The sequence below is a fragment of the Diplotaxodon limnothrissa genome, linkage group LG15 (genome assembly GCF_057381915.1).
Source record: "Diplotaxodon limnothrissa isolate DT_005_m linkage group LG15, D_limnothrissa_male_GT1.1, whole genome shotgun sequence".
NCBI classification, from domain to species: domain Eukaryota; kingdom Metazoa; phylum Chordata; class Actinopteri; order Cichliformes; family Cichlidae; genus Diplotaxodon; species Diplotaxodon limnothrissa.
The window spans coordinates 28,299,666-28,323,536 of NC_140610.1; the positions used below are offsets into that span (position 1 = coordinate 28,299,666).

At 46.1% G+C, this 23,871-nt stretch overlaps 2 protein-coding genes across 3 annotated transcripts in view; both read left to right on the forward strand.

Moving 5' to 3' along the window:
• The first annotated feature begins 1,601 nt into the window (after positions 1 to 1,601).
• LOC146617708 (MAP/microtubule affinity-regulating kinase 3-like) lies at positions 1,602 to 14,941 on the forward strand. Of its 2 annotated transcripts, XM_085372953.1 has the most exons (19): positions 1,602 to 2,062; positions 2,837 to 3,025; positions 3,104 to 3,157; positions 3,942 to 3,990; positions 4,386 to 4,451; positions 4,551 to 4,621; positions 4,726 to 4,782; positions 5,532 to 5,666; positions 5,768 to 5,869; positions 5,938 to 6,057; positions 8,474 to 8,573; positions 8,648 to 8,760; positions 8,832 to 8,949; positions 9,027 to 9,217; positions 9,348 to 9,436; positions 9,509 to 9,781; positions 9,990 to 10,034; positions 10,158 to 10,535; positions 12,377 to 14,941. In XM_085372953.1, the coding sequence occupies exons 1-18, from the start codon at positions 2,012 to 2,014 to the stop codon at positions 10,525 to 10,527; spliced, it is 2,193 nt and encodes a 730-aa protein (XP_085229079.1). In that variant the 5' UTR covers positions 1,602 to 2,011; the 3' UTR covers positions 10,528 to 10,535; positions 12,377 to 14,941. The 2 variants fall into 2 exon arrangements, with proteins under 2 accessions (XP_085229079.1, XP_085229080.1); XM_085372954.1 differs by lacking the exon at positions 9,990 to 10,034.
• A 1,280-nt stretch (positions 14,942 to 16,221) lies between these two features.
• The window catches only part of LOC146617709 (NACHT, LRR and PYD domains-containing protein 3-like), a 35,202-nt gene continuing 27,552 nt past the window's right edge, over positions 16,222 to 23,871 (forward strand). Inside the window, exon 1 of the mRNA XM_085373515.1 lies at positions 16,222 to 16,462. Coding sequence (XP_085229641.1) covers positions 16,222 to 16,462 — 241 coding nt within the window. The remainder of the gene's footprint in view (positions 16,463 to 23,871) is intronic.

Consider the following 23,871-nt stretch of genomic DNA (forward strand, 5'->3'; position numbering starts at 1 on the left):
ATAAGATAATAAAAAGGATAACATTAATTAAAAACTTAAAATGAACTTAAAACTTAAAATACGTGATTACAAAATAAGCACTTTGTTAAAGCTGTAAAGTTTGTTTGAGGTAGAGTTTGTAATTGTCTCATGACCAGAGTTTAGCTGAGAGCACAACCATGGCATTGTAGGTCAGAACTAACATGGGTACAGAGCTACAGATGCAATGATATGCTGAAAGCGTTGCTGCTGAGTGTAGTTCACACCTTCTTACACATACTGATGTCGCAGAGTTTTGCTCAAATGGTCTGATCACATCATTACAAACGTGTGTGTTCAGTATTGAGTTGCTGTGTGTGAAAGGTGACAGCTGTGTTGGAGTTGTGTTCACATTTTTCCAGTGCAAGTGTGAAATGTATTTAGTGACTGAGTTTCAATTCAATTTTATTTATATAGCGCCAAATCACAACAACAGTCGCCTCAATGCGCTTTATATTGTACCGTAGATCGTACAATAATAGATACAGAGAAAAACCCAACAATCACATGACCCCCTATGAGCAAGCACTTTGGCGAGAGTGGGGAGGAAAAACTCCCTTTTAACAGGAAGAAACCTCCGGTAGAACCAGGCTCAAGGAGGGGCGGCCATCTGCTGCGACCAGTTGGGGTGAGAGAAGGAAGACAGGATAGAAGACATGCTGTGGAAGAGAGACAGAGATTAATAACAGGTATGATTCAATGCAGAGAGGTCTATTAACACATAGTGAGTAAGAAAGGTGACTGGAAAGGAAAAACCCAGTGCATCATGGGAATCCCCGGCAGCCTACGTCTATTGCAGCATAACTAAGGGAGGATTCAGGGTCACCTGGTCCAGCCCTAACTATATGCTTTAGCAAAAAGGAAAGTTTTAAGCCTAATCTTGAAAGTAGAGATAGTGTTTGTCTCCCAAATCCAAACTGGAAGCTGGTTCCACAGAAGAGGGGCCTGAAAACTGAAGGCTCTCCCTCCCATTCTAATTTTAAATACTCTCGGAACAACAAGTAAGTCTGCAGTGCGAGAGCAAAGTGCTCTAATAGGGTGATATGGTACTACAAGGTCATTAAGATAAGATGTGATCTGATTATTTAAGACCTTGTATGTGAGGAGCAGGATTTTGAATTCAATTCTGGATTTAACAGGAAGCCAATGAAGGGAAGCCAATACAGGAGAAATATGCTCTCTCTTTCTAGTCCTTGTCAGTACTCTTGCTGCAGCATTTTGGATTAGTTGAAGGCTTTTCAGCGAGTTTTTTGGACATCCTGATAATAATGAATTACACTAGTCCAGCCTGGAAGTAATAAATGCATGAACTAGTTTTTCAGCATCACACTGAGACAGGATATTTCTGATTTTACAGATGTTGCGCAAATGGAAGAAAGCAGTCTTACATGTTTGTATAATATGTGCATTGAAGGACATTGAACGGTTCAGAAATACTAATGCGGACCTCCGGCCCTTCACCGCTGAAGGCCTCCGTAAACACTCCAGCAACAACAAACGCCGCCGCTCGGCTAACCAATCCTTTCGCACGCTGTCTGTAACGTCACATCCCGTCAGCGCGCTGGGCTGGGTTAGTCCTCCATCTTGGCTAGCGTAGCGGCTAACGGTGAGGCTGCCGTAGAGGATGAGGAGACCCTGACTGAACCGAACCGGTACCGTGTCCCCGAGCCAGAAGCCACCACACGCCACCGGACAGGCTCCGCGTACGCGCACACCCGGTAGTGCCGGGCTGCTAGCAGCTAGCCGCCAGCAAAGAGGAACTGGTGCTCCGGTTCCGTTCGGGTCGATGCCGGTTACAGAAAGCCGGACAAGAAGCCGAGACGAGCCAAGCCGGGACAGATAACCCGCCCGGCGTGCAGCCAGGACCGGGGCCGGTGATGCTGCGTGGGAACCTGCTTAGGTAAACTCAGGCTGACGTCACGCAGGTGTTCCGGAGCGGAGCGGGGGCTTCATGACCGAAACTAACGACCCTGGCTCACTGTGACCCTGGAACATGTCCGCCAGGACCCCGCTGCCCACCGTGAACGAGCGGGACCCCGAGCACGTGAGTGCGCGTATGTTTTTCGTTTGGAAAAGTTAGACAACAACAAACAAACAGATCAGTGAGTTACTTAGTTTCTAGTTCAGTTTCTATTTAATAAAACTGTTTGTTTACTGATAAATGTAAATAACATACTCGTGACTGCAGAAATCTGACCGCTGACCTTTGACCACTGCTAATATTACCTATATATGGTTTGCATCACGGGGTTACCTGAAGCTCAGACTTCATCATTAAATAGGTGAACATCCTCCTGAGTGAGCAGCTCCAGTGTTTCTAATGCCAAGAGACATAATAAAAACATCCCAATAAAGCGCAGATGTAGGTGCTGCGATGCGATATGGCAACCTTGCTTCTGTCAGTCTGCCCCAGGGCAGCTGTGGCTACAACTGTGGTTTGCCTGCACCAGTGAGTGAATGTGAGAGTGAACGAATAGTGGAATTGTAAAGCGTTTTGGGTGCCTAGAAAAGCGCTATAGAAATGCAATCCATTGTTATTATTGTTATTATTATTATTATCATCATCATCATGATCACTGATGTCATGTCAGTGAGCATGACGTTATGTCACTGGGCGCTGCGATGTCATGTTAGTGAGCGTTGATGTTATATCAGTGAGTACTGTGATGTTCTTTATTCTTCATCATTTTGACCTATGATTTTGGGATATGTCCACAATCCACTGCTACCAGGTGCTTGCTGGATAAAAGGGTTGGAACATGAACAGATACTTTGAGCTGGGACCATGCTCCATGCTGACTGTGTGTTTATTTCCCAGCATGCCTCGGTGGACGACGGGCGCAGCGAGGTGCCATCCTGCTCTGTCCGTTCCGCCCGCTGTAAAAACTCGTCGGCGTCTGGCACAGACGAGTCACCGCATGTGGGAAACTACCGGCTGCTGAAAACCATCGGGAAGGGAAACTTTGCCAAAGTGAAGCTGGCTCGACATATCCCAACAGGATGGGAGGTGAGATGAGTCCCGGGGACTGCTGGGAAATATCCCAGACCCCCTACAGAGCACTGATCACCTGTGTGTGTCTGACAGGTCGCCATCAAGATCATCGATAAGACCCAGCTGAACCCCAGCAGCCTGCAGAAGGTGAGCACTGTCACCTGACAGGAAGTAATGTGCTCACAAGTGTCGCAGCAGAAATTACACTGAAATGGTTCAAATTATTATTATTTAGAAAGAGTCAGGCTGAAGCAGAGAACGGTGTTTTTAGGTTTACCTGAGCAGGAAACATGAAAACACTCATCTGGAGCTGGTTTACTGACTCGCTGCTGAAGTTCAAGGAAAAACGTGTTTTTAATATGTGATTCTGCCATCAAATCTCAGCCTGTGCTTTGTGCAGACTACCAAACCTGTGGTCACAGATCATACATGCGTCCTTAGTCTGAGCTCACCGCTCAGAATTCACCCTAAAAAAATAAAGCTAGACTAACGTCTGACAGTAGCCCGACTCTGTGTTCTTAATGGCGCAGGGAGCTGACGTTCATCATAATTCACATCAAGATGATGACCTTTCACCTGGATGTTTTCAGGCTGGTCTGAAACAGTCAGGTGTTATAGGTGAGTTGACCTGATGTACCTTCAGTTGCAAGTGTCTGCGTGCTGCTGGGATGATTTTAATCAGGAATGGTTTTTACAGGAGCCGTGCTGAGGCATTGATGTGATTTTTAACGTTATAATTATTGATCATTGTTCCGTAATCACACAGCTCACTTTGAAAGAAATGGTTAGAGCGCTGCGTCATCTCTCACACGCAGCTGACCTCTGAAAGACAGGAACTTTGTTTCGTACCAAACTGTTCCCATCGTTCTTGATGACGTCTGTGATTCATCCTGGCGTTCCTGACGCTGTCTGTTTCCTGTCTGTGTCTCAGCTCTACAGGGAGGTCCGAATAATGAAGATCTTAAATCACCCGAATATCGGTGAGTACCTCCTCACGTCATCACTGCACCTGTGTGACCGACCAGAGTTGCTCAGATGCCATATTTGTAATTTTCCTGGGGTTAAACAGGTGAGGGGCAGAACCTCGTCACACGGCTGTTTCATATCACCTCGCTGCTTCTATCAGGTGGTTCATGACTTTGTTTTTCTTTGCTGCGATCAGTTTGGTTTCTGTTTCTGCTCTAAGAGCCTCAGTACAAGGGAAGTTCTCTGCACTGAGCCTGAGTTCAGTGCAGAGAACTCCCCTTGTACTTCATGGAAGTACAGCCTAATGGCTTCACACAGGGTTCAGATAATGTAAGAGAGCGAGCTGAGCTCTCTTACATTATCTGAACCCTGTCTGTCTGTGTGTGTATACACATGTACGTGTTTGCAGTGAAGCTGTTCGAGGTGATTGAGACGGAGAAGACTCTGTACCTAGTGATGGAGTACGCCAGCGGAGGTTAGTTCTTCATATATTTTAAACCAATCAGAGGCTGGGACAGGTGTGACCTTTGAACCCTGTGTGTGTGTGTGTGTGTGTGCGCGTGTGTGCGCGCAGGTGAAGTATTCGACTACCTCGTAGCTCATGGTAGGATGAAGGAGAAGGAGGCCAGAGCTAAATTTAGACAGGTAACATGTACACATGCACACACTGCCGTTACCATGGTAACACATTGGCAGTACTATCCATCGCATAATACCCAAGTGTTTCAGGTCCGTGTGTGTCTCCACAGATTGTGTCTGCAGTCCAGTACTGCCATCAGAAGCACATCGTTCACCGAGACCTCAAGGTAACGCCCCGGGCGGTTATTCTGAAGCCCCACCTAAACTTTATATGAGAGGTCTGCAGGTGTGGAATCACCTTCACATCTGAAATTTAACGTTTTCAGGTGTTTTCGATTTCCTCTTCTGAAGTTATCAAACTGTATGTAAAAATGGAAGCAGCTCCCTAAAAGCTGCATTCTCTCTGATGTCTAGCATCGGGGGTGATTCTTCTGGTTGTGGAAAAGTGAGAAATTGAGCGTCCTGCTTGGTGATCCGTTTCCTGTCAGGTCCTGTTAAAGACGGATAAGAGCAGGAAGGAGGGAGGGTTCAGAGCGGGGCTAACATCGGACGCCCCTACAGTCATCGCATAAATTTAAAAACAGCAGGAGGATGAAAACGCTCGAGGCGTCAGACTAACTGCAGTATTTTTATTTTCTCTCTGGTTTTATTTTTCGTTTATTAGTGTAGGAATAGGTTAGCACTTAGCATTAGCTGCTCACCTATTTCCATGTTTTGATATACAGGCTACAGTCATGTACAGTGAGCCAACCACTCTGACTCTCCATGTTAGCTCCTACAACTGTATTACTACAGAGTGTAGTTACACACACACAAACACACACAGGCTGACTTTGAAGCATTGAGGTTTTCCTCTGTTTTAGAGAGCTGAATCCAGCTTATGTCTGCATTGTGCTTACTGTCACAATGCAGACTTCACTCCAGCTATAAACAGGCTTCCATGTGTTCCTAACAAATGGTCTCTGCTACTCTGCAGGCGGAGAACCTCCTCTTGGACGCCGACATGAACATAAAGATCGCAGACTTTGGATTCAGCAACGAGTTCACCGTTGGAGGAAAACTGGACACCTTCTGTGGGTCTCCTCCATATGCTGCACCTGAGCTCTTCCAGGTACGCACAAAGGTGTCTGTGGTGTGTGTGGTTTTCTGTGAAGCTGCAGAGTATAGAGTGTGTGTGTATTTGTGACGTATGCTTGTGCGTGTTTGTTTCAGGGTAAGAAGTATGACGGTCCAGAGGTGGATGTGTGGAGTCTCGGGGTGATCCTTTACACGCTGGTCAGTGGCTCTCTGCCGTTTGACGGGCAGAACCTGAAGGTGAGGAGCAGGGAGGTCTGAGGATGTCCTGCAGCATCAGGACATGACAGTGATTGGTGTGTGTGCAGGAGCTGAGGGAGCGCGTGCTGCGAGGGAAATATCGAATCCCCTTCTACATGTCGACGGACTGTGAGAACCTGCTGAAACGCTTCCTGGTGCTGAACCCGGGCAAGAGAGGAACACTGGAGGTGAACCACTACATCAGCAATATAATCAATACATCATCTGTACATAATCAATACATCATATATGCATAATTCAGTTCAATTCAGAGTGAAGGATAAACAGATGAAAACAAAAACATGAACTAAAAACCTATCGACTTGGACGAGGGTGCAGGAAGTAGGGCTGTGCGATATGACCAAAATCTCATATCCCGATATAAGAATTCTATCGTCCCAATAACGATATAAATCACAAAAATGTAACGTTTTCTGTAAATTCTGTGAATCTCGGGCAGCTCAATTTGCGTGAAGTGTTTCCAGCTGCGTGTCATGTAGCTGGAGTCGAGTGTTTTAACCGATGCATGAAACGATACATTTTTAGACACAAGTTGTAACGGCCACCGTTTTCTTTGTGAGTATTTATTACACGGCGTGCTGCGGGGAAAAGCCTGTTCTAACGTTTGAGTCTAAGGTCTATTTTTTAGCACCTGGCGGCTCTTTTTTACTTCTCATCCGTAAATAACCTGCTCTTTCACGTGATTCAGTTTATTTTGAAAAGTCTCAACAGGATCTTGAGCTTTATTGTGAAAGGTTTATGTGGAACATAAACAAGCGGACACGCGATGGTGTTACCGTCGTTGTTGCTAACCATAACGCATAAAAACAGGCGCTTGTCCGTCCGTAGTGTGGTTATATTAAATATAAGAGAAATAGCGAACTTTAAGAAATTAATATAGCCAAAACAGTGACCATCAAAACGATGAAAAAATATTGCCGTAAACAATTTATTTTGCGACACCACGAAACAAACGATTGTGTAAAATGAAACGATAGACGTTTTTATATCGTCATCCGATATATATCGTTATATCGAACAGCCCTAGCAGGAAGTGCACAACGCTGACTCGTTTCAGGTTTTTACTTTAAGTCTCTGAAGCCACCTGTGCATCTTTCATGTTTCAGTTCAATTAAATTTTATTTATACAGCGCCAAATCACAACAACAGTCGCCTCAAGGTGCTTGTAGACCCTACAATAATACATACAGAGAAAACCCAACAATCATATGACCCACAATGTGCAAGCACTTTGGTAACAGTGAGAAGGAAAACCCCCTTTTAACAGGAAGAAACCTCCGACAGAACCAGGCTCAGGGAGGGATGGGTGGAGGAAGACAGGACAAAGACATGCTGTGGAAAAGAGCCAGAGATTAATAACAAGTATGATTCCGTGCAGAGGGGTCTATTAGCACATAGTGAGTGAAGAAGAAACACCCAGTGCATCATGGGATTCCCCCAGCAGCCTACACCTATTGCGGCATAACTAAACAAAGATTCAGGGTCACCTGATCCACCCCTAACTATATGCTTTAGCAAAAAGGAAAGTTTGAAACCTAATTTTAAAAGTAGAGATAGTGTCTGTGTCCTGAATCCCAACAGAAAGCTGGTTCCACTGAATAAGGGCCTGAAAACTGAAGGCTCTGCCTTCCATTCTACTTTTAAATACTCTAAGAGTAAGTGTGAGAGCAAAGTGCTCTAATGGGGTGACATGGTACTACAAGGTCATTAAGATAAGATGGGGCTTGATTATTCAAGACCTATGTGAGGAGCAGGATTTTAAATTCTGGATTTAACAGGGAGCCAATGAAGGGAAGCCATTATAGGAGAAATATGCTCTCTCTTTCTAGTCCCTGTCAGTACTCTTGCTGCAGCATTTTAAATCAACTGGAGGCTTTTCAAGGAGTCTTTAGGATATCCTGATAGTCTATACATCTCTGTCCTCTGTCATGTGCTGCTTAATGTTGAAGAATCTGTCTTGAGGTGCGACTCGGTATAGATAGAACGGCACCTTCCTGTGGTTCGTGTGCTTGTCAGAAACCTGATTACCTAATTATGCATTGGTGTCATGAGCTGCTGGTTACTGTGGCAGCTTGGTCTGTTTTCATGTTTCCACTCAGTTTGAACTGAACAACGCGCACAGCTGACTGAACTTTAGCCTGATTACAGGAATCAGCTAAGTGTGTGTGTGTGTGTGTGTGTGTGTGTGTGTGTGTGTGTGTGTGTGTGTGTTTCCCATTCTTACATATGATGAATGGTGTGTGTGTGATCACGGTTCCGTGAGCCTCCTTGAATGCTGGTTTGACACAGTTTGATCTTTAGCATCAGAAACATGATATCTGTAAAAATATTGGCTCCTTTGTTGCCATGAAATGTTTACTCTGTTGGTCCTGTGACATTAGCACAGAGTGAGATGACATCATTACACCACAGCTCAGGTCCCTCACACAGGACAACAATTACTGGGTCCTAGTCAATATAGCCATGATAAATAATCAGTACAGCAGTGATAGTGAGGGTACTAATTATGTAATTATCTGTTTATAATGACTAACCCTCACCGGGTAACACGTTACCTGAACGTTACGTTGTTTCTTTTATCAGCAAATCATGAAGGATCGGTGGATCAACAGCAGCTCTGATGAAGACGAGATGAAACCCTTCATCGAACCAGAGCTGAACATCAGAGACGAGCAGAGGATCGGTACACACACAGACACAGACGCACACACATAGACGCAGACAGACACACACTGACTGTCAGTATTGATCTGTCAGACCTGATGGTGGGGATGGGCTACTCCAGAGATGCAATCACTGATTCGCTCTCCAAGATGAAGTACGATGACATTACGGCCACCTACCTGCTGCTGGGACGCAAGACTGTGGAGGTAAGTGGTTACAGTGTTGACAGCAGGTAACGTTGGCAGGTGTAACAGGTGTAGCTGTGTCTGTGTTTCAGGTGGAGGCCAGCGACTCCTCCCTGCTCAAACCGCGGCCGTCTAGCAGCAGCCAGTCTCCGGCGCACGTCGCTGCCCCACGTAGCTCCTCCTCCAAACAAAGGCGATACAGCGACCAAGGTAAACGCCCACTCCTACACTGGGACCTGGCTCCAACCCATGGCACACTAACACCTCCTTCTTCCTCTCCTCCTCAGTGTGTTCTGTCATGGCTCCTCCCACCAGGAGTCAGGCCACCACGTCAGCAGAGTGTGAGGTGAAGCTGGAGGGCAGAAGTCAGAACACGAAGTCCAGTCCTGTGGAAACAGGAAGTCCTCTGCTGGGGAGCGCCAACAACCCCAATGTGGCCGATATCCCAGAGAGGAAGAAGAGCTTAGCTACACCCCCTGTAAGTGACACTGCAGCTTGCAGATGAGCTTGTGTTGTGCTTTTCAAAGCTCATTTCCACCTACTGCGTCTCAGTTATTGGTTGATTATTGTCTATGGTCTTCACACTTTTCATTGGCTGTGTGTCACAGGGCGGGTCCTCCAGCATGACGAGAAGGAACACGTACGTGTGCAGCTCTGCAGAACGCCATGCTGCGGTCCATAACGGCAGAGACGGCAGGTACAGTCGCCAGGTGAGTCATGCCTGCTGATCCATACGCTTTGTATCTAACTTTTGCCATCCTCCACGCAGCGCAGTGACCACGCCCCCCCAGCGATCAGGGGGTGGAGCTTCCACTCACAGCGTCAGCAGCGGAACAACTCCTCCCGACAGGCTTCATTTCCCTCGGGGGACAGCAAGTCGCAGCACATTTCACGGTGGTCAGCTCCGAGAGAGACGCACTGCCACCTACAATGGCCCCCCTGCTTCCCCCACCTTGTCACATGACGCTGCACCACTTGCCCAATCACGGGCCAGAGGCTCCACCAACCTCTTCTCCAAGCTCACCTCCAAATTCACACGCAGGTATGTAACAGCGAGGCATCATGGGAGGTTTACCGGGCAGCTGACAGGGGGCGCTGTAACGACCAGCACCAGACCCTCCAGTGTTTTCTTCTTCTGCTACAACCAACTCTGCTTTCTTCCTCCCTTGCTTCCTTCTGCCTTTCCTTCTTCCTTTCCTGCTGCATCCATGTCACCCTTTTGCTCTTGCTTCCTGTGTCCTTGCTGTCAGAGGGATCTCAGAGCTCGAGAGGAATGGCAGAGCTGAGGGCTCCAGGTGAGTCAGATGATGTCATCATCTCTTTATTGTGATTGGTTTGGAGTGTTGACGGTAAACACAGAGACTTTCCAATCAGAGAGCAGCATGTTTGTCAGCTGATACTCTTCTGTCCATCTGCAGCCGTAACATGTCGTCGGAGCAGAAAGAGGAGCCTGCGTCCCCCGCTGCTCCTCTACTGAAGGATGCCAAGCCTCGCTCGCTGAGGTTCACGTGGAGCATGAAGACCACATCCTCTATGGAGCCACTAGACATGATGCGCGAGATCAGGAAAGTCCTTGATGCCAACAACTGCGACTACGAGCAGCCCGAGCACTTTCTGTTGCTCTGTGTCCATGGAGATGGCCACGCCGACAGTCTTGTCCAATGGGAGATGGAGGTGTGCAAGCTGCCCCGCCTCTCACTCAACGGCGTCCGCTTCAAACGGATTTCAGGAACGTCCATCGCCTTCAAGAACGTTGCTTCCAAGATCGCCAACGAGCTCAAACTGTAGCCGCGCAGGTACGTGCGACCTCATTGGCTACTCAGGGCTTGCAAAATCGCTAGCCCGACGTCCCGGGGCTAGCAATTTTTCCAGTCGGGCTACCAAAATCTATCTCTTCCCTGCCCGTCGGGCTATTGTAGGAAGGAAAAATATATGTCAATGCTTTTGCATTCTTTCGGAAATGTAGCTGGGTAATTATGTCATTGGCATCGATGAGCCACTGTCAATATGTGACATATTGAAATCGCGTTTGAATTTGCGCTTGTTTTTTGCTTTCACTTTGCAATCTCGCGAACTGTGTATAGAGAGCGACAGTACTGATTGGTGAGTGATGATAATTTGCGCACTATGCAAACATGACAAGGTAAATCTCCCGCCGCAAGCTTAAACATGTGAGAGGTTGATCGCGCAGAGAATCGCTGACCGTTGTGTGTGTGTGTGTGTGTGTGTGTGTGTGTGTGTGTGTGTGTGTGTGTGTGTGTGTAAAAGCAGCAGGATATATATTTTAGTTCTGCTGAGCCAAATAAGACAGGTCAGGGTGAAGAAGTGACAGCCAAAGAAAAGCTTACCACAAAATGGAAAAGTTATGACAAATCAGACTATAAGGCGAAAAGAAAGTGCAGCTTTATGGTTTCATGGACAAAATAATTTTTGTGGCTGCAATATGACGAGCTATATAACCAGGGCTGCACATAAGTGGTCCGCAGGTGCGCATTCGCTGTCAAAATAAAAAAAAAACGCGCACAAGATATGAAGTTGCAACGCGTGTTTGCATACATAAGATTTTCTGGAGGAGGACAGACATTTGTTTAGAACTCTTAAAGATGTCGAAGAAGCTCCCTTAAGCAATTACTTTGGTGTTCCTCCACCTCCAAACAAATGTCAGAAGGAGTCCGAACAACAAAAGAAGCGCGTATTCTCAGAAAAGTGGTTGCAGGAGGTGAGCTGGCTTCAAACAAATGATGAACGCACAGAGATGTGGTGCGGAATGTGCCGTGAAAATCCCACTCTAGCGGACAAAAACAGTGCTTTTTATATGGACGCAAACGCGCGTTTCAACTTCTTATCTGGTGCGCATCTTTTATTTTGACAGTGAATGCGCACATGCGGACCACTTATGTGCACCCGTGTAAATAACATAATGTTCTGCCGGGTGTGTTGTTGGTTTTCTCTCGATTTCTGAGTCGACAAGTGCCTTTGTTACTGGGACCAGTCATTTTAAGAAAGGCCCCCATTAGAACCCATGAGAAATGCAAGAAATGCATTGCTCAGTCTGCAATATCTTTCCCAGAACAAACACCAATTGCAAATAACATACTAAAAATAAACCTGAAAAATCTGTTTAGAACAGCGTACTAAGAGGGAACTACCACTGGCAAAATTTAGCAGTCTGCAAACTTCAAAAAGCAAATGGCCTAGATCTTGGTTCCACTTGTCTCTTACCCGTGACTTCAGTGGAAATTTCAAATTCAGGATCTGACACAGACGGATTCATGTCCTACACAGTTCTTACAAGTTCATAGAAATTTCTGTTCAATTAGAACCAAGTATTTGAGTTGATGATTGTAATTTTTATACAATGTTGTAATTTGTTTTTCAACAATTTTTTGATTAATGTTTTGTTTCCTTTACAATATTATACTTTAATGTATAATATTGTAAAGGAAACAAAACATCAATCAAAAAATTGCTCTCTTTTTTATTCGGGCTACTTAAATTTATTTTGGGCTACCAAAAACTGAAGAGTCCCTGCCTGAAGGGCTACCAGGGATTTTGAAATTTTGAGAGCCCTGCTACTGATTACTGGATGCTGATGTCACAAGTTGCTCTGATGATGATGACCTCTTTCTATGCACAGGGTTTCCTGACATCCTGTCAACAGCAGGGTCAGCAGTTTGTCACTGCTCCGGATCAACAGACTTGACAGCTGCAAAGCATCCTGGGAAGACATAGGAACTGTACTGCTGTTTTATTTTTGAAAGAGCCTAGCCTGACCCCTGGAGCCTGGCAGAGAGGGCGGGGCTTGTGGACAGTTCAGTGTTTGTGAATGTAGATATTTTCATTAGTTTTGTACGTGTGAGCGGTCAGCTGGTTCACCTGTGTCTCATTAAACACCTTGAACGCAGCTCAGCTTCCTGTGTGGCGTCTCTGTGGAGCTAGAGGAACCTAGAGGGGCCACACCCCTGTCTCACTGTAAGCTGAGATCACATGACAGGCCTGTGTCTCGATTTAAAGGAGCCTTTGTTTCCTGCTGGTTTCCAAAATAAAAGCTGCTGAAAACCCTAAGAGTAAGTCCAGTCCTGTGGAAACAGGAAACCCTGGGAGTGTTTCAAACGGGTGTTGGCGCTGATGGAGGCTGGTGGGCGGGTCAGGATTCATAGCCAGTTCATGGTCAGAGTGAACATTTTTCTTTAACTGAGATGGAAAGGTTCACATCCTGGTTAGAGCAACGCATGTCATGCACATCTATGTGACAGCGCAGCCACAGCTCTGACCTGTACGTCCAGGTGTGTCATGACATCTAGGTCACAGCTCACTTCCTGTAACCACAGGAAGCCCGCCTTGTGGTTTTTAGCCCACGTGATGTTCAGGGGGGCATAAGGGGCGGGCGGAGCCAGATGAAGTCCAGATGTGCCTGCAGACTGAGCTCAGTCGTGTTTTCAGGTCGTTTTCGAGCACCTGGAGTTCACTGTTGGTCTCCATAGAAATGTGAATATAATCTCACCTGGATAACCTCAGCAGGAGTCGAAGATAACGGTACGTGCACGCTTTGTACGCACGACTGAGTTAAATAAAGATCCAGCTGTTGGGTGGTGCTGGGCGAGTGGGGGTGTTGTTATGCCGTACCACAGCGTACCTGTTACATCATCTCAAAGGTGGAATGTTACAGGTTAAAATCTCGGTTTGTGTTTGAAGTGCGTCTGAAACGAACTGCCACCGCTGCGTGATTAGCTGCATTAATCCTACCGACTGGGGCAGGAACACACATGCATTTCCTGCTTCAGTACCACTGGTCGGCTTGCGGTGAGGGGGTGGAGTCCTGTGACTCTGTGGAGGGTCAGCTGGATGTAGCTGGTGACCGTCAGAGAGATGGAGGTGCTGCTCAGGACTTAAAAGCAGATGCCAATCAGGGAGCAGATTAGGCATAAAGTGTGCGTGCAGGGTGAAAACTGTGAACTCAGACATGCACAGCAGATTCTTGCTTCACAAACACTGGAAGGGTTACAATGACAACAGGGTTACCCACACCCTGCTTACTGGGGGAAAAATACTGTGTGTATCTGACACGGGGGAGGGGATGTTATGGCGTGGGCTTTGGCGTCTCAGCAGTATGAAGTATAGAATAGAATAATCCTTTAATTGTCCCACAAGAGGAAATTTGTTTGTAACAGCAGCCAGAAAGACACATATACAACAAACAGTACACAGAACAGAAACATACACAATTTTTCTTTCATATTTACATCAAGGACAATGGTTACTATAAACAGAGTACTGTAAATTAAATCAAATTAACTACAGATAAGAGGCAAACCAGGTTGTAGTGCGAATCGGTTGATTAAATTATTGCAGTTACAGTGCAGATGTAAACATCTATGATTGTTGGGAGCAGTTTTGATTGTACAGTCTGGCAGCTGCAGGGAGAAAGGACCTGCGGAAACGCTCCTTCATGCATCTAGGACAGGGGTGTCGAACTCCAGGCCTCGAGGGCCGGTGTCCTGCAGGTTTTAGATATTATCCTGTTTCAACACACCTGAATCAAATGATCCAGCAGTGAGCCTGTGCTGTCCTGTAATTTAGCCATTTGAATCAGCTGTGTTGGATTAAGGACACATCTAAAACGTGCAGGACAACGGCCTTCGAAGCCTGGAGTTCGACACCTGTAATCTAGGATGCAGCAGTCTGTCACCGAAGGAGCTCTGCAGTTCAGCAACATTTACATGCATGGGGTGGGAGACTCTGTCCATCAGAGATGTTATTTTGGCCAGAGTCCTTCTGTCTCCAACCACCTGCACTGGGTCCAGGGTGCATCCCAGAACAGAGCTGGCCGGTACAGAGCGGGGTACAGAGCGGGGTACAGAGCTGTACTCTCTCACACTGAGCTCCACAGAGCAGATGATGGTGAGCAAAGCAAACTGTAGCAGCAGCCCAAGAAATGAGATTTTCATAAAGTCAGTGAGCTGATCTCAGGCCAGCGGAGCAGCTTTTCACTGATTAAATCCAAACAGGAGCAAAGAGCCTCAAACCAGCAGCAGCTGAAACACAGCATGTGGTCCTCAGGAACTCACTGAGTGCAGAGGATTTTCATCCAAGTATTGAAAACTTTACATTAAAGTGTTTATATTTAAAACGTGTTGTCTGTCCAGTTACTTTAGAGCCTGTAAAAGTAGAGAACTGAGTGTAAAAAATAAAAAAATAAAAATTTCTGAACAGTTGGTGCAAAACTTTATTAAAGCTGAGAGTCTGAAGTTCACTTACAGACGAGACGGCAGAGTGAAGGCCTTACCTTTACTCCAGGGAGAAAACGGTTCCTTCATCAAGTCCAAAATTCCTCCATCCGCACAGTCACACACCTCCTGACACCATCAGGAATGCCCAGCTGATTAGTGGGTGTAACAAAGGTCCCCACGACTCCAAGGGTGGTGTCAATGTGGCGAGTCTTATTTTTTTTCACAATGTGCAACTCTGCTGTCCATCTCTTTGGGCCCCGAAGGCAAATATCACACTTTTCTACTCCTGGAGCTCTCAAAGCACTTTATACAGCATGTGAGGGCAAAGGCAGGAAGTGAACTGACAACACAGTAGAGCCCTCCACATTCCCAACCCACGACATCATGAGCCAGCTCTCAGGTTGGATCTCTCGCTGTGTCACCATCACTACGGACCCATACAGGTGGGGCAAAAAGGCCACTTTAAAGTCTTGAAGAAATGCTGGAAATATGAACATTTTAAGGTACACTACCTGTCAGTCAAAGAGGCCATGCCCCTGATAATAGAAACAGTGGATGTGTAAAAACATTCTCCCCTCGTGCAGCTGTTATGGGGCAAATTATTTTGGTATCAGGCTGTAAATATGTTTAGCACGGGAGTCTCTGAGGTCTGATTCAATGCTGCCTCTGCTGAATGCTAGAGGAACTGCAGGTTTAGAACTTCAGCTTCATGCTTAAGCAGAGGTTAGCTTGGCCTAAACTTGAACCATTGTTGTATTTAATGTTGAATAAAAGCCACGGGAGGTCAGGGGATCTGAGGAGAAGCTGCCCAGGTGTACGTACTGCAGCGTCAGCCACACGTTGCACAACCCGAGGTTACACTTTGGGTTTCTTGTAGAACATTCAGCTGGACTCTAACCAGGATTCAGCTCTCAAGGTTAGGAGCACATTTGGAGATTAAAACCTCTCCACTCTGTTTAAATAAGGGCACAGGAAGTCAGAGGAGGCTCACCAAGAACAAGAAGCTGCCTTCAGTCGTTCTAGGTCTGTTACTGTTTCCTGATCACAGATACTCCTCCTGTGGTACACAGCGATGTTAAACGAGGGGAATTCATGACACAGACTTTACATATAGCTTCAGGTTATTTTAAAGAATGAATCCATCCAGAATAGTCAGAACAGACAATGTTTCTTTAATGAGCTATAAAGTGGTTTAATGTGATGCCCTGAGTCTCGTCCTTCAGCTGAAAATGCCCTCTGACTTTTTACAGAGATGGAAAAACCTGTAGAGGAGCAGCTGCTGCACATGTTGCGGGAATTGGATGAGGAGGATCTACGATATTTCCAGTGGATCCTGCAGAATGTGCCTGTAGCTAGTTTCCAGGCCAGAAAAAAGATCCGTCTGGAGAAAGCAGACATAATGGGAACAGTGGAATTGATGTTCCACACGTATGCTTCCAAAGATGCTGTGAGGGTGACAAGAATAATAATGAAGAAGATCAAGAAGAATAAAGGTCAGTGAGAGGAAGGAGAAACGTATCTGGACCACTGATCATTGATCAATGGCCATGAGTACCATTAACAGAGTTGGGGAATGGCTGCAATCACAGCATTGTAACATGGTGTCTTACACCTACCAGGCCAGTCATTTTCCAATGATGTGAGAATGTACACATTCTCTGCTGGTTTGAGCGGGGAATCAAGGAGGCCATTTACATGAAAAGGGAAAGACTATCTCTGAATCGAGGAGGGGGCCTAAGGGTACTGAACTGAAATTAATTAGGCGATACCTGAACCCTACAGAGGTTGCACAGGTAGTCCAACTCCTCCAATGGTGTGAATCTTTCTGGCCAAAAGATTCATGAGGGTGTCCTGAGGGCCAGGCTTCCTCTAGTGGGTTTGTGGGGCCTTATTGGGATTTTCCATAGAATACCAGATTTGGTAGATCCACCACTGGCACCCTGTGTTTCTCATGGATTAGGGCAAGTTCACCCTTAGCACATGTGACAGACTTGAAAGGGTCTGTAGAAAAAGGAGAGTATTATGCGCCATCATTAAGACACATACAATGGCACATACAATTCAAGACACATATACAAACCTCCATCTGAAGTGATAATTCCAATTATTGGACTTTCACTACACACACACAGCCAGTTGCTGTTTACAAGCAGCTGAACATCTGCTTTCATTAAAACCAGAAAGGAAGTGACGAGGTCAGAGTGCATGTTTGTGAAGTCTCCGTTAATAAGAGTCTGGTATTTGGCCTCTTTTCTTTAATTACAGCTTGTGCACTACGTCATTAATAACACTGTGTAGATATACGGAGGTATCACTTATATTACCTTTCAGGCTTTCAGCATAGAAACTGGAGCATCAGGCTAAAAACACCTCTTTAATATCTAAACATAAACAGATCTTTATTATGTGCATAGCCCTAAATCACTACAACTGTCAATCCAGAGTGTCAACAAATGTTGTTGACACTTTTTTAAACATGGGTAACACCGTTTGAATAATCAGCGCTGTTAAAGATTTACAATGAGCAGGCTACAATAAACATGCTTACAATTTGAAAGGATCACAGGATGTTGTGGGGCAAAAAACAGTCACAACGCTGAGCATTGACGAAATCTTTCTGCAGGGTATCTGATACACATTTACCTGCAAAGACATGGGCATGCTCCGTTTCACAAACTAACATGGCAACAGTAAATAAAGTGGCCTCCACGTTCAGACCTCCATCTTGTCCACATCAGTCTATGTTCACATAATAGAACCAAATACTTGTCATATACTTGGAGTAACAAACATCAGAGAATTAGAACTGAATAATAAACATCAGGACACCAGTGTGGGACACACATGAACAAGCTCACCCACCCGGTCATGGAACATTTGCATCTAACCTAATTTAAAGAACTGATTTCTGCTAGCTAGCTTCATAGATACAAATAAAACGGGTCTCTTTTACATAACAATGAAAATGCACCAGCATACACTGAGAAGCTCATACTTCCCTTGTTACGGTGACTTCCTTAAGTTTATCTAGTGGAACAACAGCCAGCCACCTCTCCCATGTGTCCTCACTCTCCTCCAGATTCTCCTCTCTGTGGCCCAAAACACCTCACCTAGGGGGAAGTCCAGGAGGCATCCTAGTTAGAGGCCTGAACCACCCCAACCAAGGACCAGTAGTGGCTCTACTCTGAGTTCCTCCCAAAGGACCATCAAACACCCTCAGAGGAAACCAATTTCGGCCGCTTGTATCCATAATCTTATTCTCATGCTCAGAAAACTGGTTCATGCATTTATTACTACGAGGCTGGAGTATTGTAATTCATTATTATCAGGCTGTCTAAAAGTTTCTGAAAAGCCTTAAGTTGATCCCAAAGACAGCTGGCTTACTTGTTGTTCCTAGAGTATTAAACCCATTAAAACTAATGGGAGTGTGGACGCTCGTGTCGGTTTTAGGTCATACTATCTCTTCAAACTTTAGAGTAACTCTTATACCAACTAAGAGTCCAACGGTTCCTGAAAGCATCCGCTCTGTGCTTTTTCAGTAATATTATGATTGTTACGGTAATCCCAGGCATGACGCCACATTCAAATCTTGGTAAATAACACAGAAAAAAGAAGCCAAATGAAATGTCTGTTTTCCATAGAGCTCCATTAAACACTCACGGTCTTCTCTTAACCAAACTTCATCTTTGTGGGGCTGCTGCAACCTAGGATTACCGTAATGACCCTAATGTCACTGAAATGCTGCACCTGACAGCAGTGACAGGTTACGCTTTAGAGGGTTAAAAGAAAATGGGAGGCAGAGCCTTCGGGTTTGTTGTCTAAGGTGATTGTTGTGATTTGGCAATATAAAAATAAAACTGAATTCTCTCGATCACTAGCCACAGGTCGTTACCATAGGTGAGGTTACGTACGTAGATAAACCAGAAAATCAACAGTTTCACTTTTACGCTTAGCTCTTTCTATACTACCATAGACTGGAGCAGCATCTGCAATGATGCAGATACTGCAATCCATCTCTTAATCTTGTGCTCCTGTCACATTAACAAAACCCCAAGATAATTAAACTCCTCCTCTTAAGGTAGCAACTTGTCCCTGACCTGGAGTGGGCGTTCCAAGTGTTAATCCTTTATATTCATCAATCAACAAAATGCAGTGAATGAACAAAAGAGAAATCTAAATAAAAACAATATTTGGTATGACCACCTTTGCCTTCTTCTAGGTATACTTGCACACAGTTTTTGAAACATCTTGGAGAACTAGCCACAGATCTTCTGTGGATGTAGGTTTCCTCACATCCTTCTGTGTCTTCATGAATCCCAGATACACTCGATGATGTTGAGATTGATTGATCCCTCGGGATAATTTATTTATCTGAGGGAAATTGTTTTAAAGACTGCCAGACGATATGGCACCATCATGAGCACCAATGTTCCCCCTAAGCTGCGCGTGTGCACAATCGCACAGAAAATCTGCGTTGTGCACAAAAAAAAATCTAACCTGAGTTGAAATTAAAATAAATACGTTAAAAATCATTCTGTTTTGCAGTGTGAGTCAGTAAGTGACCGGTGACTGGCTACTCCAACCAATGATGCGATTCACATTTATATATACGCAGCTAATCAACGTCAATGACAGGCTATGACAGCGTCCTTATGGGCAGACACCGGTGTTTTAGCTAGCAAAGCGGCGTGGCTGATGTGGAGTGAAGCCACATCAGCACTCGAAAGCACTCTCTACCTGTGAGCAAAAACAAAACCAAAAAACCCCCCACCCTTTCCTATTGGTGGAAAAATGTACCATGTCAACCAATCAAAAAATTATATGGCAACATGGCATTTAGTTTTTTAGCAAGGAGGGAAGTTTTAGGAGTGACAGCGGCGTTTTAAGATGTGTGAGATTCGCGACATTTAGCGTGTTTGGAGTCTAAAATGAGTGTGTTGTCTTGTGTAGTTAGTGTGTAGTGTAGTTAATAGTTTTGTTGTGTGTGTCAAAACAATGAGGCGACTGCTGAATGTTACAGGTGTTAACAGGAGTGATATATCTCCTGTTGTCAGACCTACAGGTATCAGGCTTGTGATGTTCTCTTTTATCTCATAGTCGACAGAAATTACTTTTTGGAGAGGCACAAATAATTTGTGTGGCATTAAATTTGATGCAGAAAACCTGATTGTTCTGTAAATAGTTTGAAATGTTTATTTAGAAAAACCGCCTTGGCTGCATTTTTAGGTAAATAGCTGCAAAAAACTTTGTTGTTTGCAAAACTCAGTTACTTTGTTTGAAGTAGTAACTATGTAATTAATTGCCCAACATTGGTCATTATATACTGTATTTTGCAGACAGAGAGTTACAGGACTCTCTCCCAGAACACGGACTCATACTCATAATGCAAGTCAGAGCTTTATTTTTTTTATTTTTTAAAAAAGAACAGTAAGTTGTGTTTTCAAAATTCGAGTTCAAGTTATTTTTACTTCCAATAGTGTTTACATACACAGGTCATGAACAAGTTTTTTTTTTTTAAATTTTCATTGTAAGTGGGCTAAAGCAGTCAATTAAAAGTAGTGTAACATAAATGTAAATGCTGTAATTTGATTTTTTTTTTTTTTTTTTTTTTTTGTGTGTGTCCCGTTTGGAGCTTTAGCCATCAGAATTGTTGTCTTAAGGCCAAGAAAGATGCCAAGCGGATTTATTTTACCAAGTGGATCATCATGGCCTTGCCATATTTGATTGACCTTTATTATAATTATGTATTTATTTTATTTTCGGTTGCTACAAACGGGACAGACATGACTTGGGGATAGGACAGGGAGAAAGAATGAAAGAAAGAGAGGGAGAGAAAGAAAAACAGAGGGGAGAAGAGACGGTGAGAAAGGGGAGAAGAAAGAAAGAAAAACAAACAAAACACCTGGATCACCTGTATGGAGAAAAAAAAACAGAAGAGAAAGCAAACAAAAAAAGAGCAACATAATAAATACAGCACCATCACAATAAACTAGCTAGCAGTAGATAACAGAAGATACTAAATATTAAACGCTATTGTGCAGCACTCAAGATAGACAGCGCACAATGTGCTTTGAGGCAGCAGCCAAGAAAGGTGTAGTCCGCGTCTGTGAACACCCGTGTGTACACCTGTGTGGATCAGCATGCTTGTATTCCAAAGGTTTCTCCATGTAACGATCTGCTAGGGAGTGTGGGGAGCCATAGCCCCGTCCCCCAGGGCATGAAGCAGGTATGGAGGAGATCCAGGCCCCAGACATCCAGAGGCCCCAGAGTACGAGGACCCGAGGAGGACCACCAAAAAGGGGGGGAACCGTGCCACCCTCCTGGGAAGAGCTGAGTAGCGCCCCAAACGAGAGGTCACCCAGCAGCTACGGAGCAGAGGCCAGAGGGGGTTGCAGTGGCGTGCCCGCGGGCTCTGCCGGCAGCCAGCTGTGCCAGAGAGGACCGAGCTTCAGGCCCAGAGGCCTGAGGGCACCCCACCCCCCGGAAGGGGCCCAGCCGGGCCACAGGCGCCAGGCCCCGCCAATCGGCCACTAGGAGTGAGCCGGTACATACATGAGTGCCCAGCCCCAGTCGACAAGAACCACCAACACACCAACGTCTGAGGGCATCAGCCACCGGCAGGGAGTGTGGTGAGGGGAGATAGGCCTCCGTACTTTGGAGGGCCTGAGATGTACCCAGAGAGGTTGAGTCTAAGACCCCACCTGACATATAGACACAGACGAACAGGCGCACGCGGACACAAACGTGCATTCCCACCCCCATATACACAACCAAATACTCGAAACTCACCCAACGTGTAGACAGACACAAATAGACACTGCACAGACAGTCACACTCCCCAAACATACTCTATATCCCAGGTCCGGGTAACCCCGCCCCCAGAGGGGCAAGCCGCACCTAGACCCAGGAGATGTAACCCTTATCTCTGGGGTGGAGGCAAGCGGACCACCTCCTTATCTGCAGTAGCAGGGAGGCCCCGCATCCCAGACCCCAATCTGACGGCCAGCACCTCCTCCCAGCCCCCCAGCCCTGACGGCTAACAGAACCGGGGTGAGTGAAGACCCCAAACCTCCCTACGCCCGCTCATATGTAGTGTTGCTGTGTGCTGTTCTAAAGTACATTTAAAACACAGGAGAGCACGGCTCCTCCTGAAAACCCTTAGTGTCTATATGCATTTAAAATTGAGGGTAGGGCACCAGCGCCAGAGGTGGGTTGGAAAACACCGACCATCCTCTGGATGTTGTAAAACATGCCCACCCCCAAGGCCCTATATGTATGTGTTATGTGAGAGTGTGAGTAATGTGGATGTCTAGGTTGCAGAATAAAATTGAGGCACAGGCGGCCAGAAGGGGACAGAGGGGACAGTGCCTTCCCTGCACCCTGGTGACATACCTGCACCCCAAGTCCTGTGTGTGTGGGTGGGTGTGGTAGAGCGGGAATAGGGAGGCAGCTGAGGATGGGGAGGGAAGAAAGGGAGGGGCAAGTGTGCCCCTCCCTGGGGCCAGCTCCCCCGCTGACCCCAGTAGGAACCCCCACACTCTGGAACCCACCAGGGCAAGGGGGCCCAGGCCCATCCAGACCGGGGCCCGCAGCAGCAGTACCGCCCAGCCCCACAGAGTCCGGGGCAGCCCACCCGACTCCACCCCAGAGAAAACTGCACCCACCCCATCATCCAATCATCTCCCAAACTACACAAGACAATAGACACCCAGGTTGAGTTCATTCTCTACCTCTCCTATATCTCTCCCCCACCTGCAGAGTGAGCTCCTGTAGAGAGGAGACCACCTGCAATGATATATCAACCTCCCCACCAGTTAGAGAGCCCCCTAGTTGGGCCGATGCACCAGAGGTCCCCTGCACTGGGGCTGAGCCCCCCTGCACCCACCTACCCACAGCTCTGGCAACACAACAGCCAGGATCCAAGCCCCCAAGGCCCAGCCAGCACCCCAGACTGGGGGCGGAGCACCCCCAGACCCCCAAGCCTCCACGCCCATCCCGGACCCACCCATGGGCAGCCAGACTACCAGGCCAGTAACCAACATCCGCCAGCACAAACCCTCCCCCATCTCCGCTGTACGTAGCCACAAGGAAAACACCATCTAAGAGCCACCAGAGCCCCTAACCAGGTCATGGCCACATCCCCCGGGTTAGGCCCTCCAGGGAAAACATTCCTAGGGACTCCCCAGACGCCCTGAGGCCTTCCCTACCCCCATATCAACCACAATAGCGAAGGCAGGACCAAACCATGACCCCCCACCCCCACTAGGTGATGAAGCCGATCAAAGGAGCCCAAAGGGATTGATCAAATGTGATGGCAGAGGCTGTATCAAGACTAATGTGATCTATTAGATGGTTTTTATATTGGTTAGAATTAAGATTATTTTTATTTTTCCAGTTAATGAGGACCATTTTCTTGGCAATGCATAGGGCCGTAAAAACAATGTGGGCTGTGTTTATTTCTGCAGTGACCTCATCCAAGTTGCCCAGCAAGCATACTAAAGGGGAGGCTGGAATCTTACATTTCAGACACTTTGATAAGTCTTCACATATCTCACGCCAAAACTTCTGAACTGGTGGACAGAACCAAAGAGCTTGGATGTAATTGTCCGGTGTATTTGCTGTGCAGTGTGAGCAGTTGTTGGAAGGCATATAGCCCATCTTGAACATCCTATGACCAGTATAGTGCACTCTATGTAATATTTTGTATTGTATTAATTGCAAACTGGGATTTCTGATCCATTGAAAGGTTTTTAAGCATATCTGAGACCAAAGGTTTTGGTCTAAGCTGATCGATAAATCTGCTTCCCATTTTGCAATAGGAAGGGATATTGATTCATCTATTTTAGAAAGTGTTCTGTATATTTTAGACAATAATTTGGGGGGGGGGGTTTAGACTAAAAAA

What these genes read in the sequence shown, in the direction of transcription:
- LOC146617708 (XM_085372953.1), top strand. Translation starts at nt 2,012, where the DNA reads ATGTCCGCCAGGACCCCGCTGCCCACCGTGAACGAGCGGGACCCCGAG. An exon ending in CTTAAATCACCCGAATATCG is followed by an intron (nt 3,991 to 4,385) that starts GTGAGTACCTCC and finishes ACGTGTTTGCAG; the next exon opens with TGAAGCTGTTCGAGGTGATT. An exon ending in AGAGCTTAGCTACACCCCCT is followed by an intron (nt 9,218 to 9,347) that starts GTAAGTGACACT and finishes TGTGTGTCACAG; the next exon opens with GGCGGGTCCTCCAGCATGAC.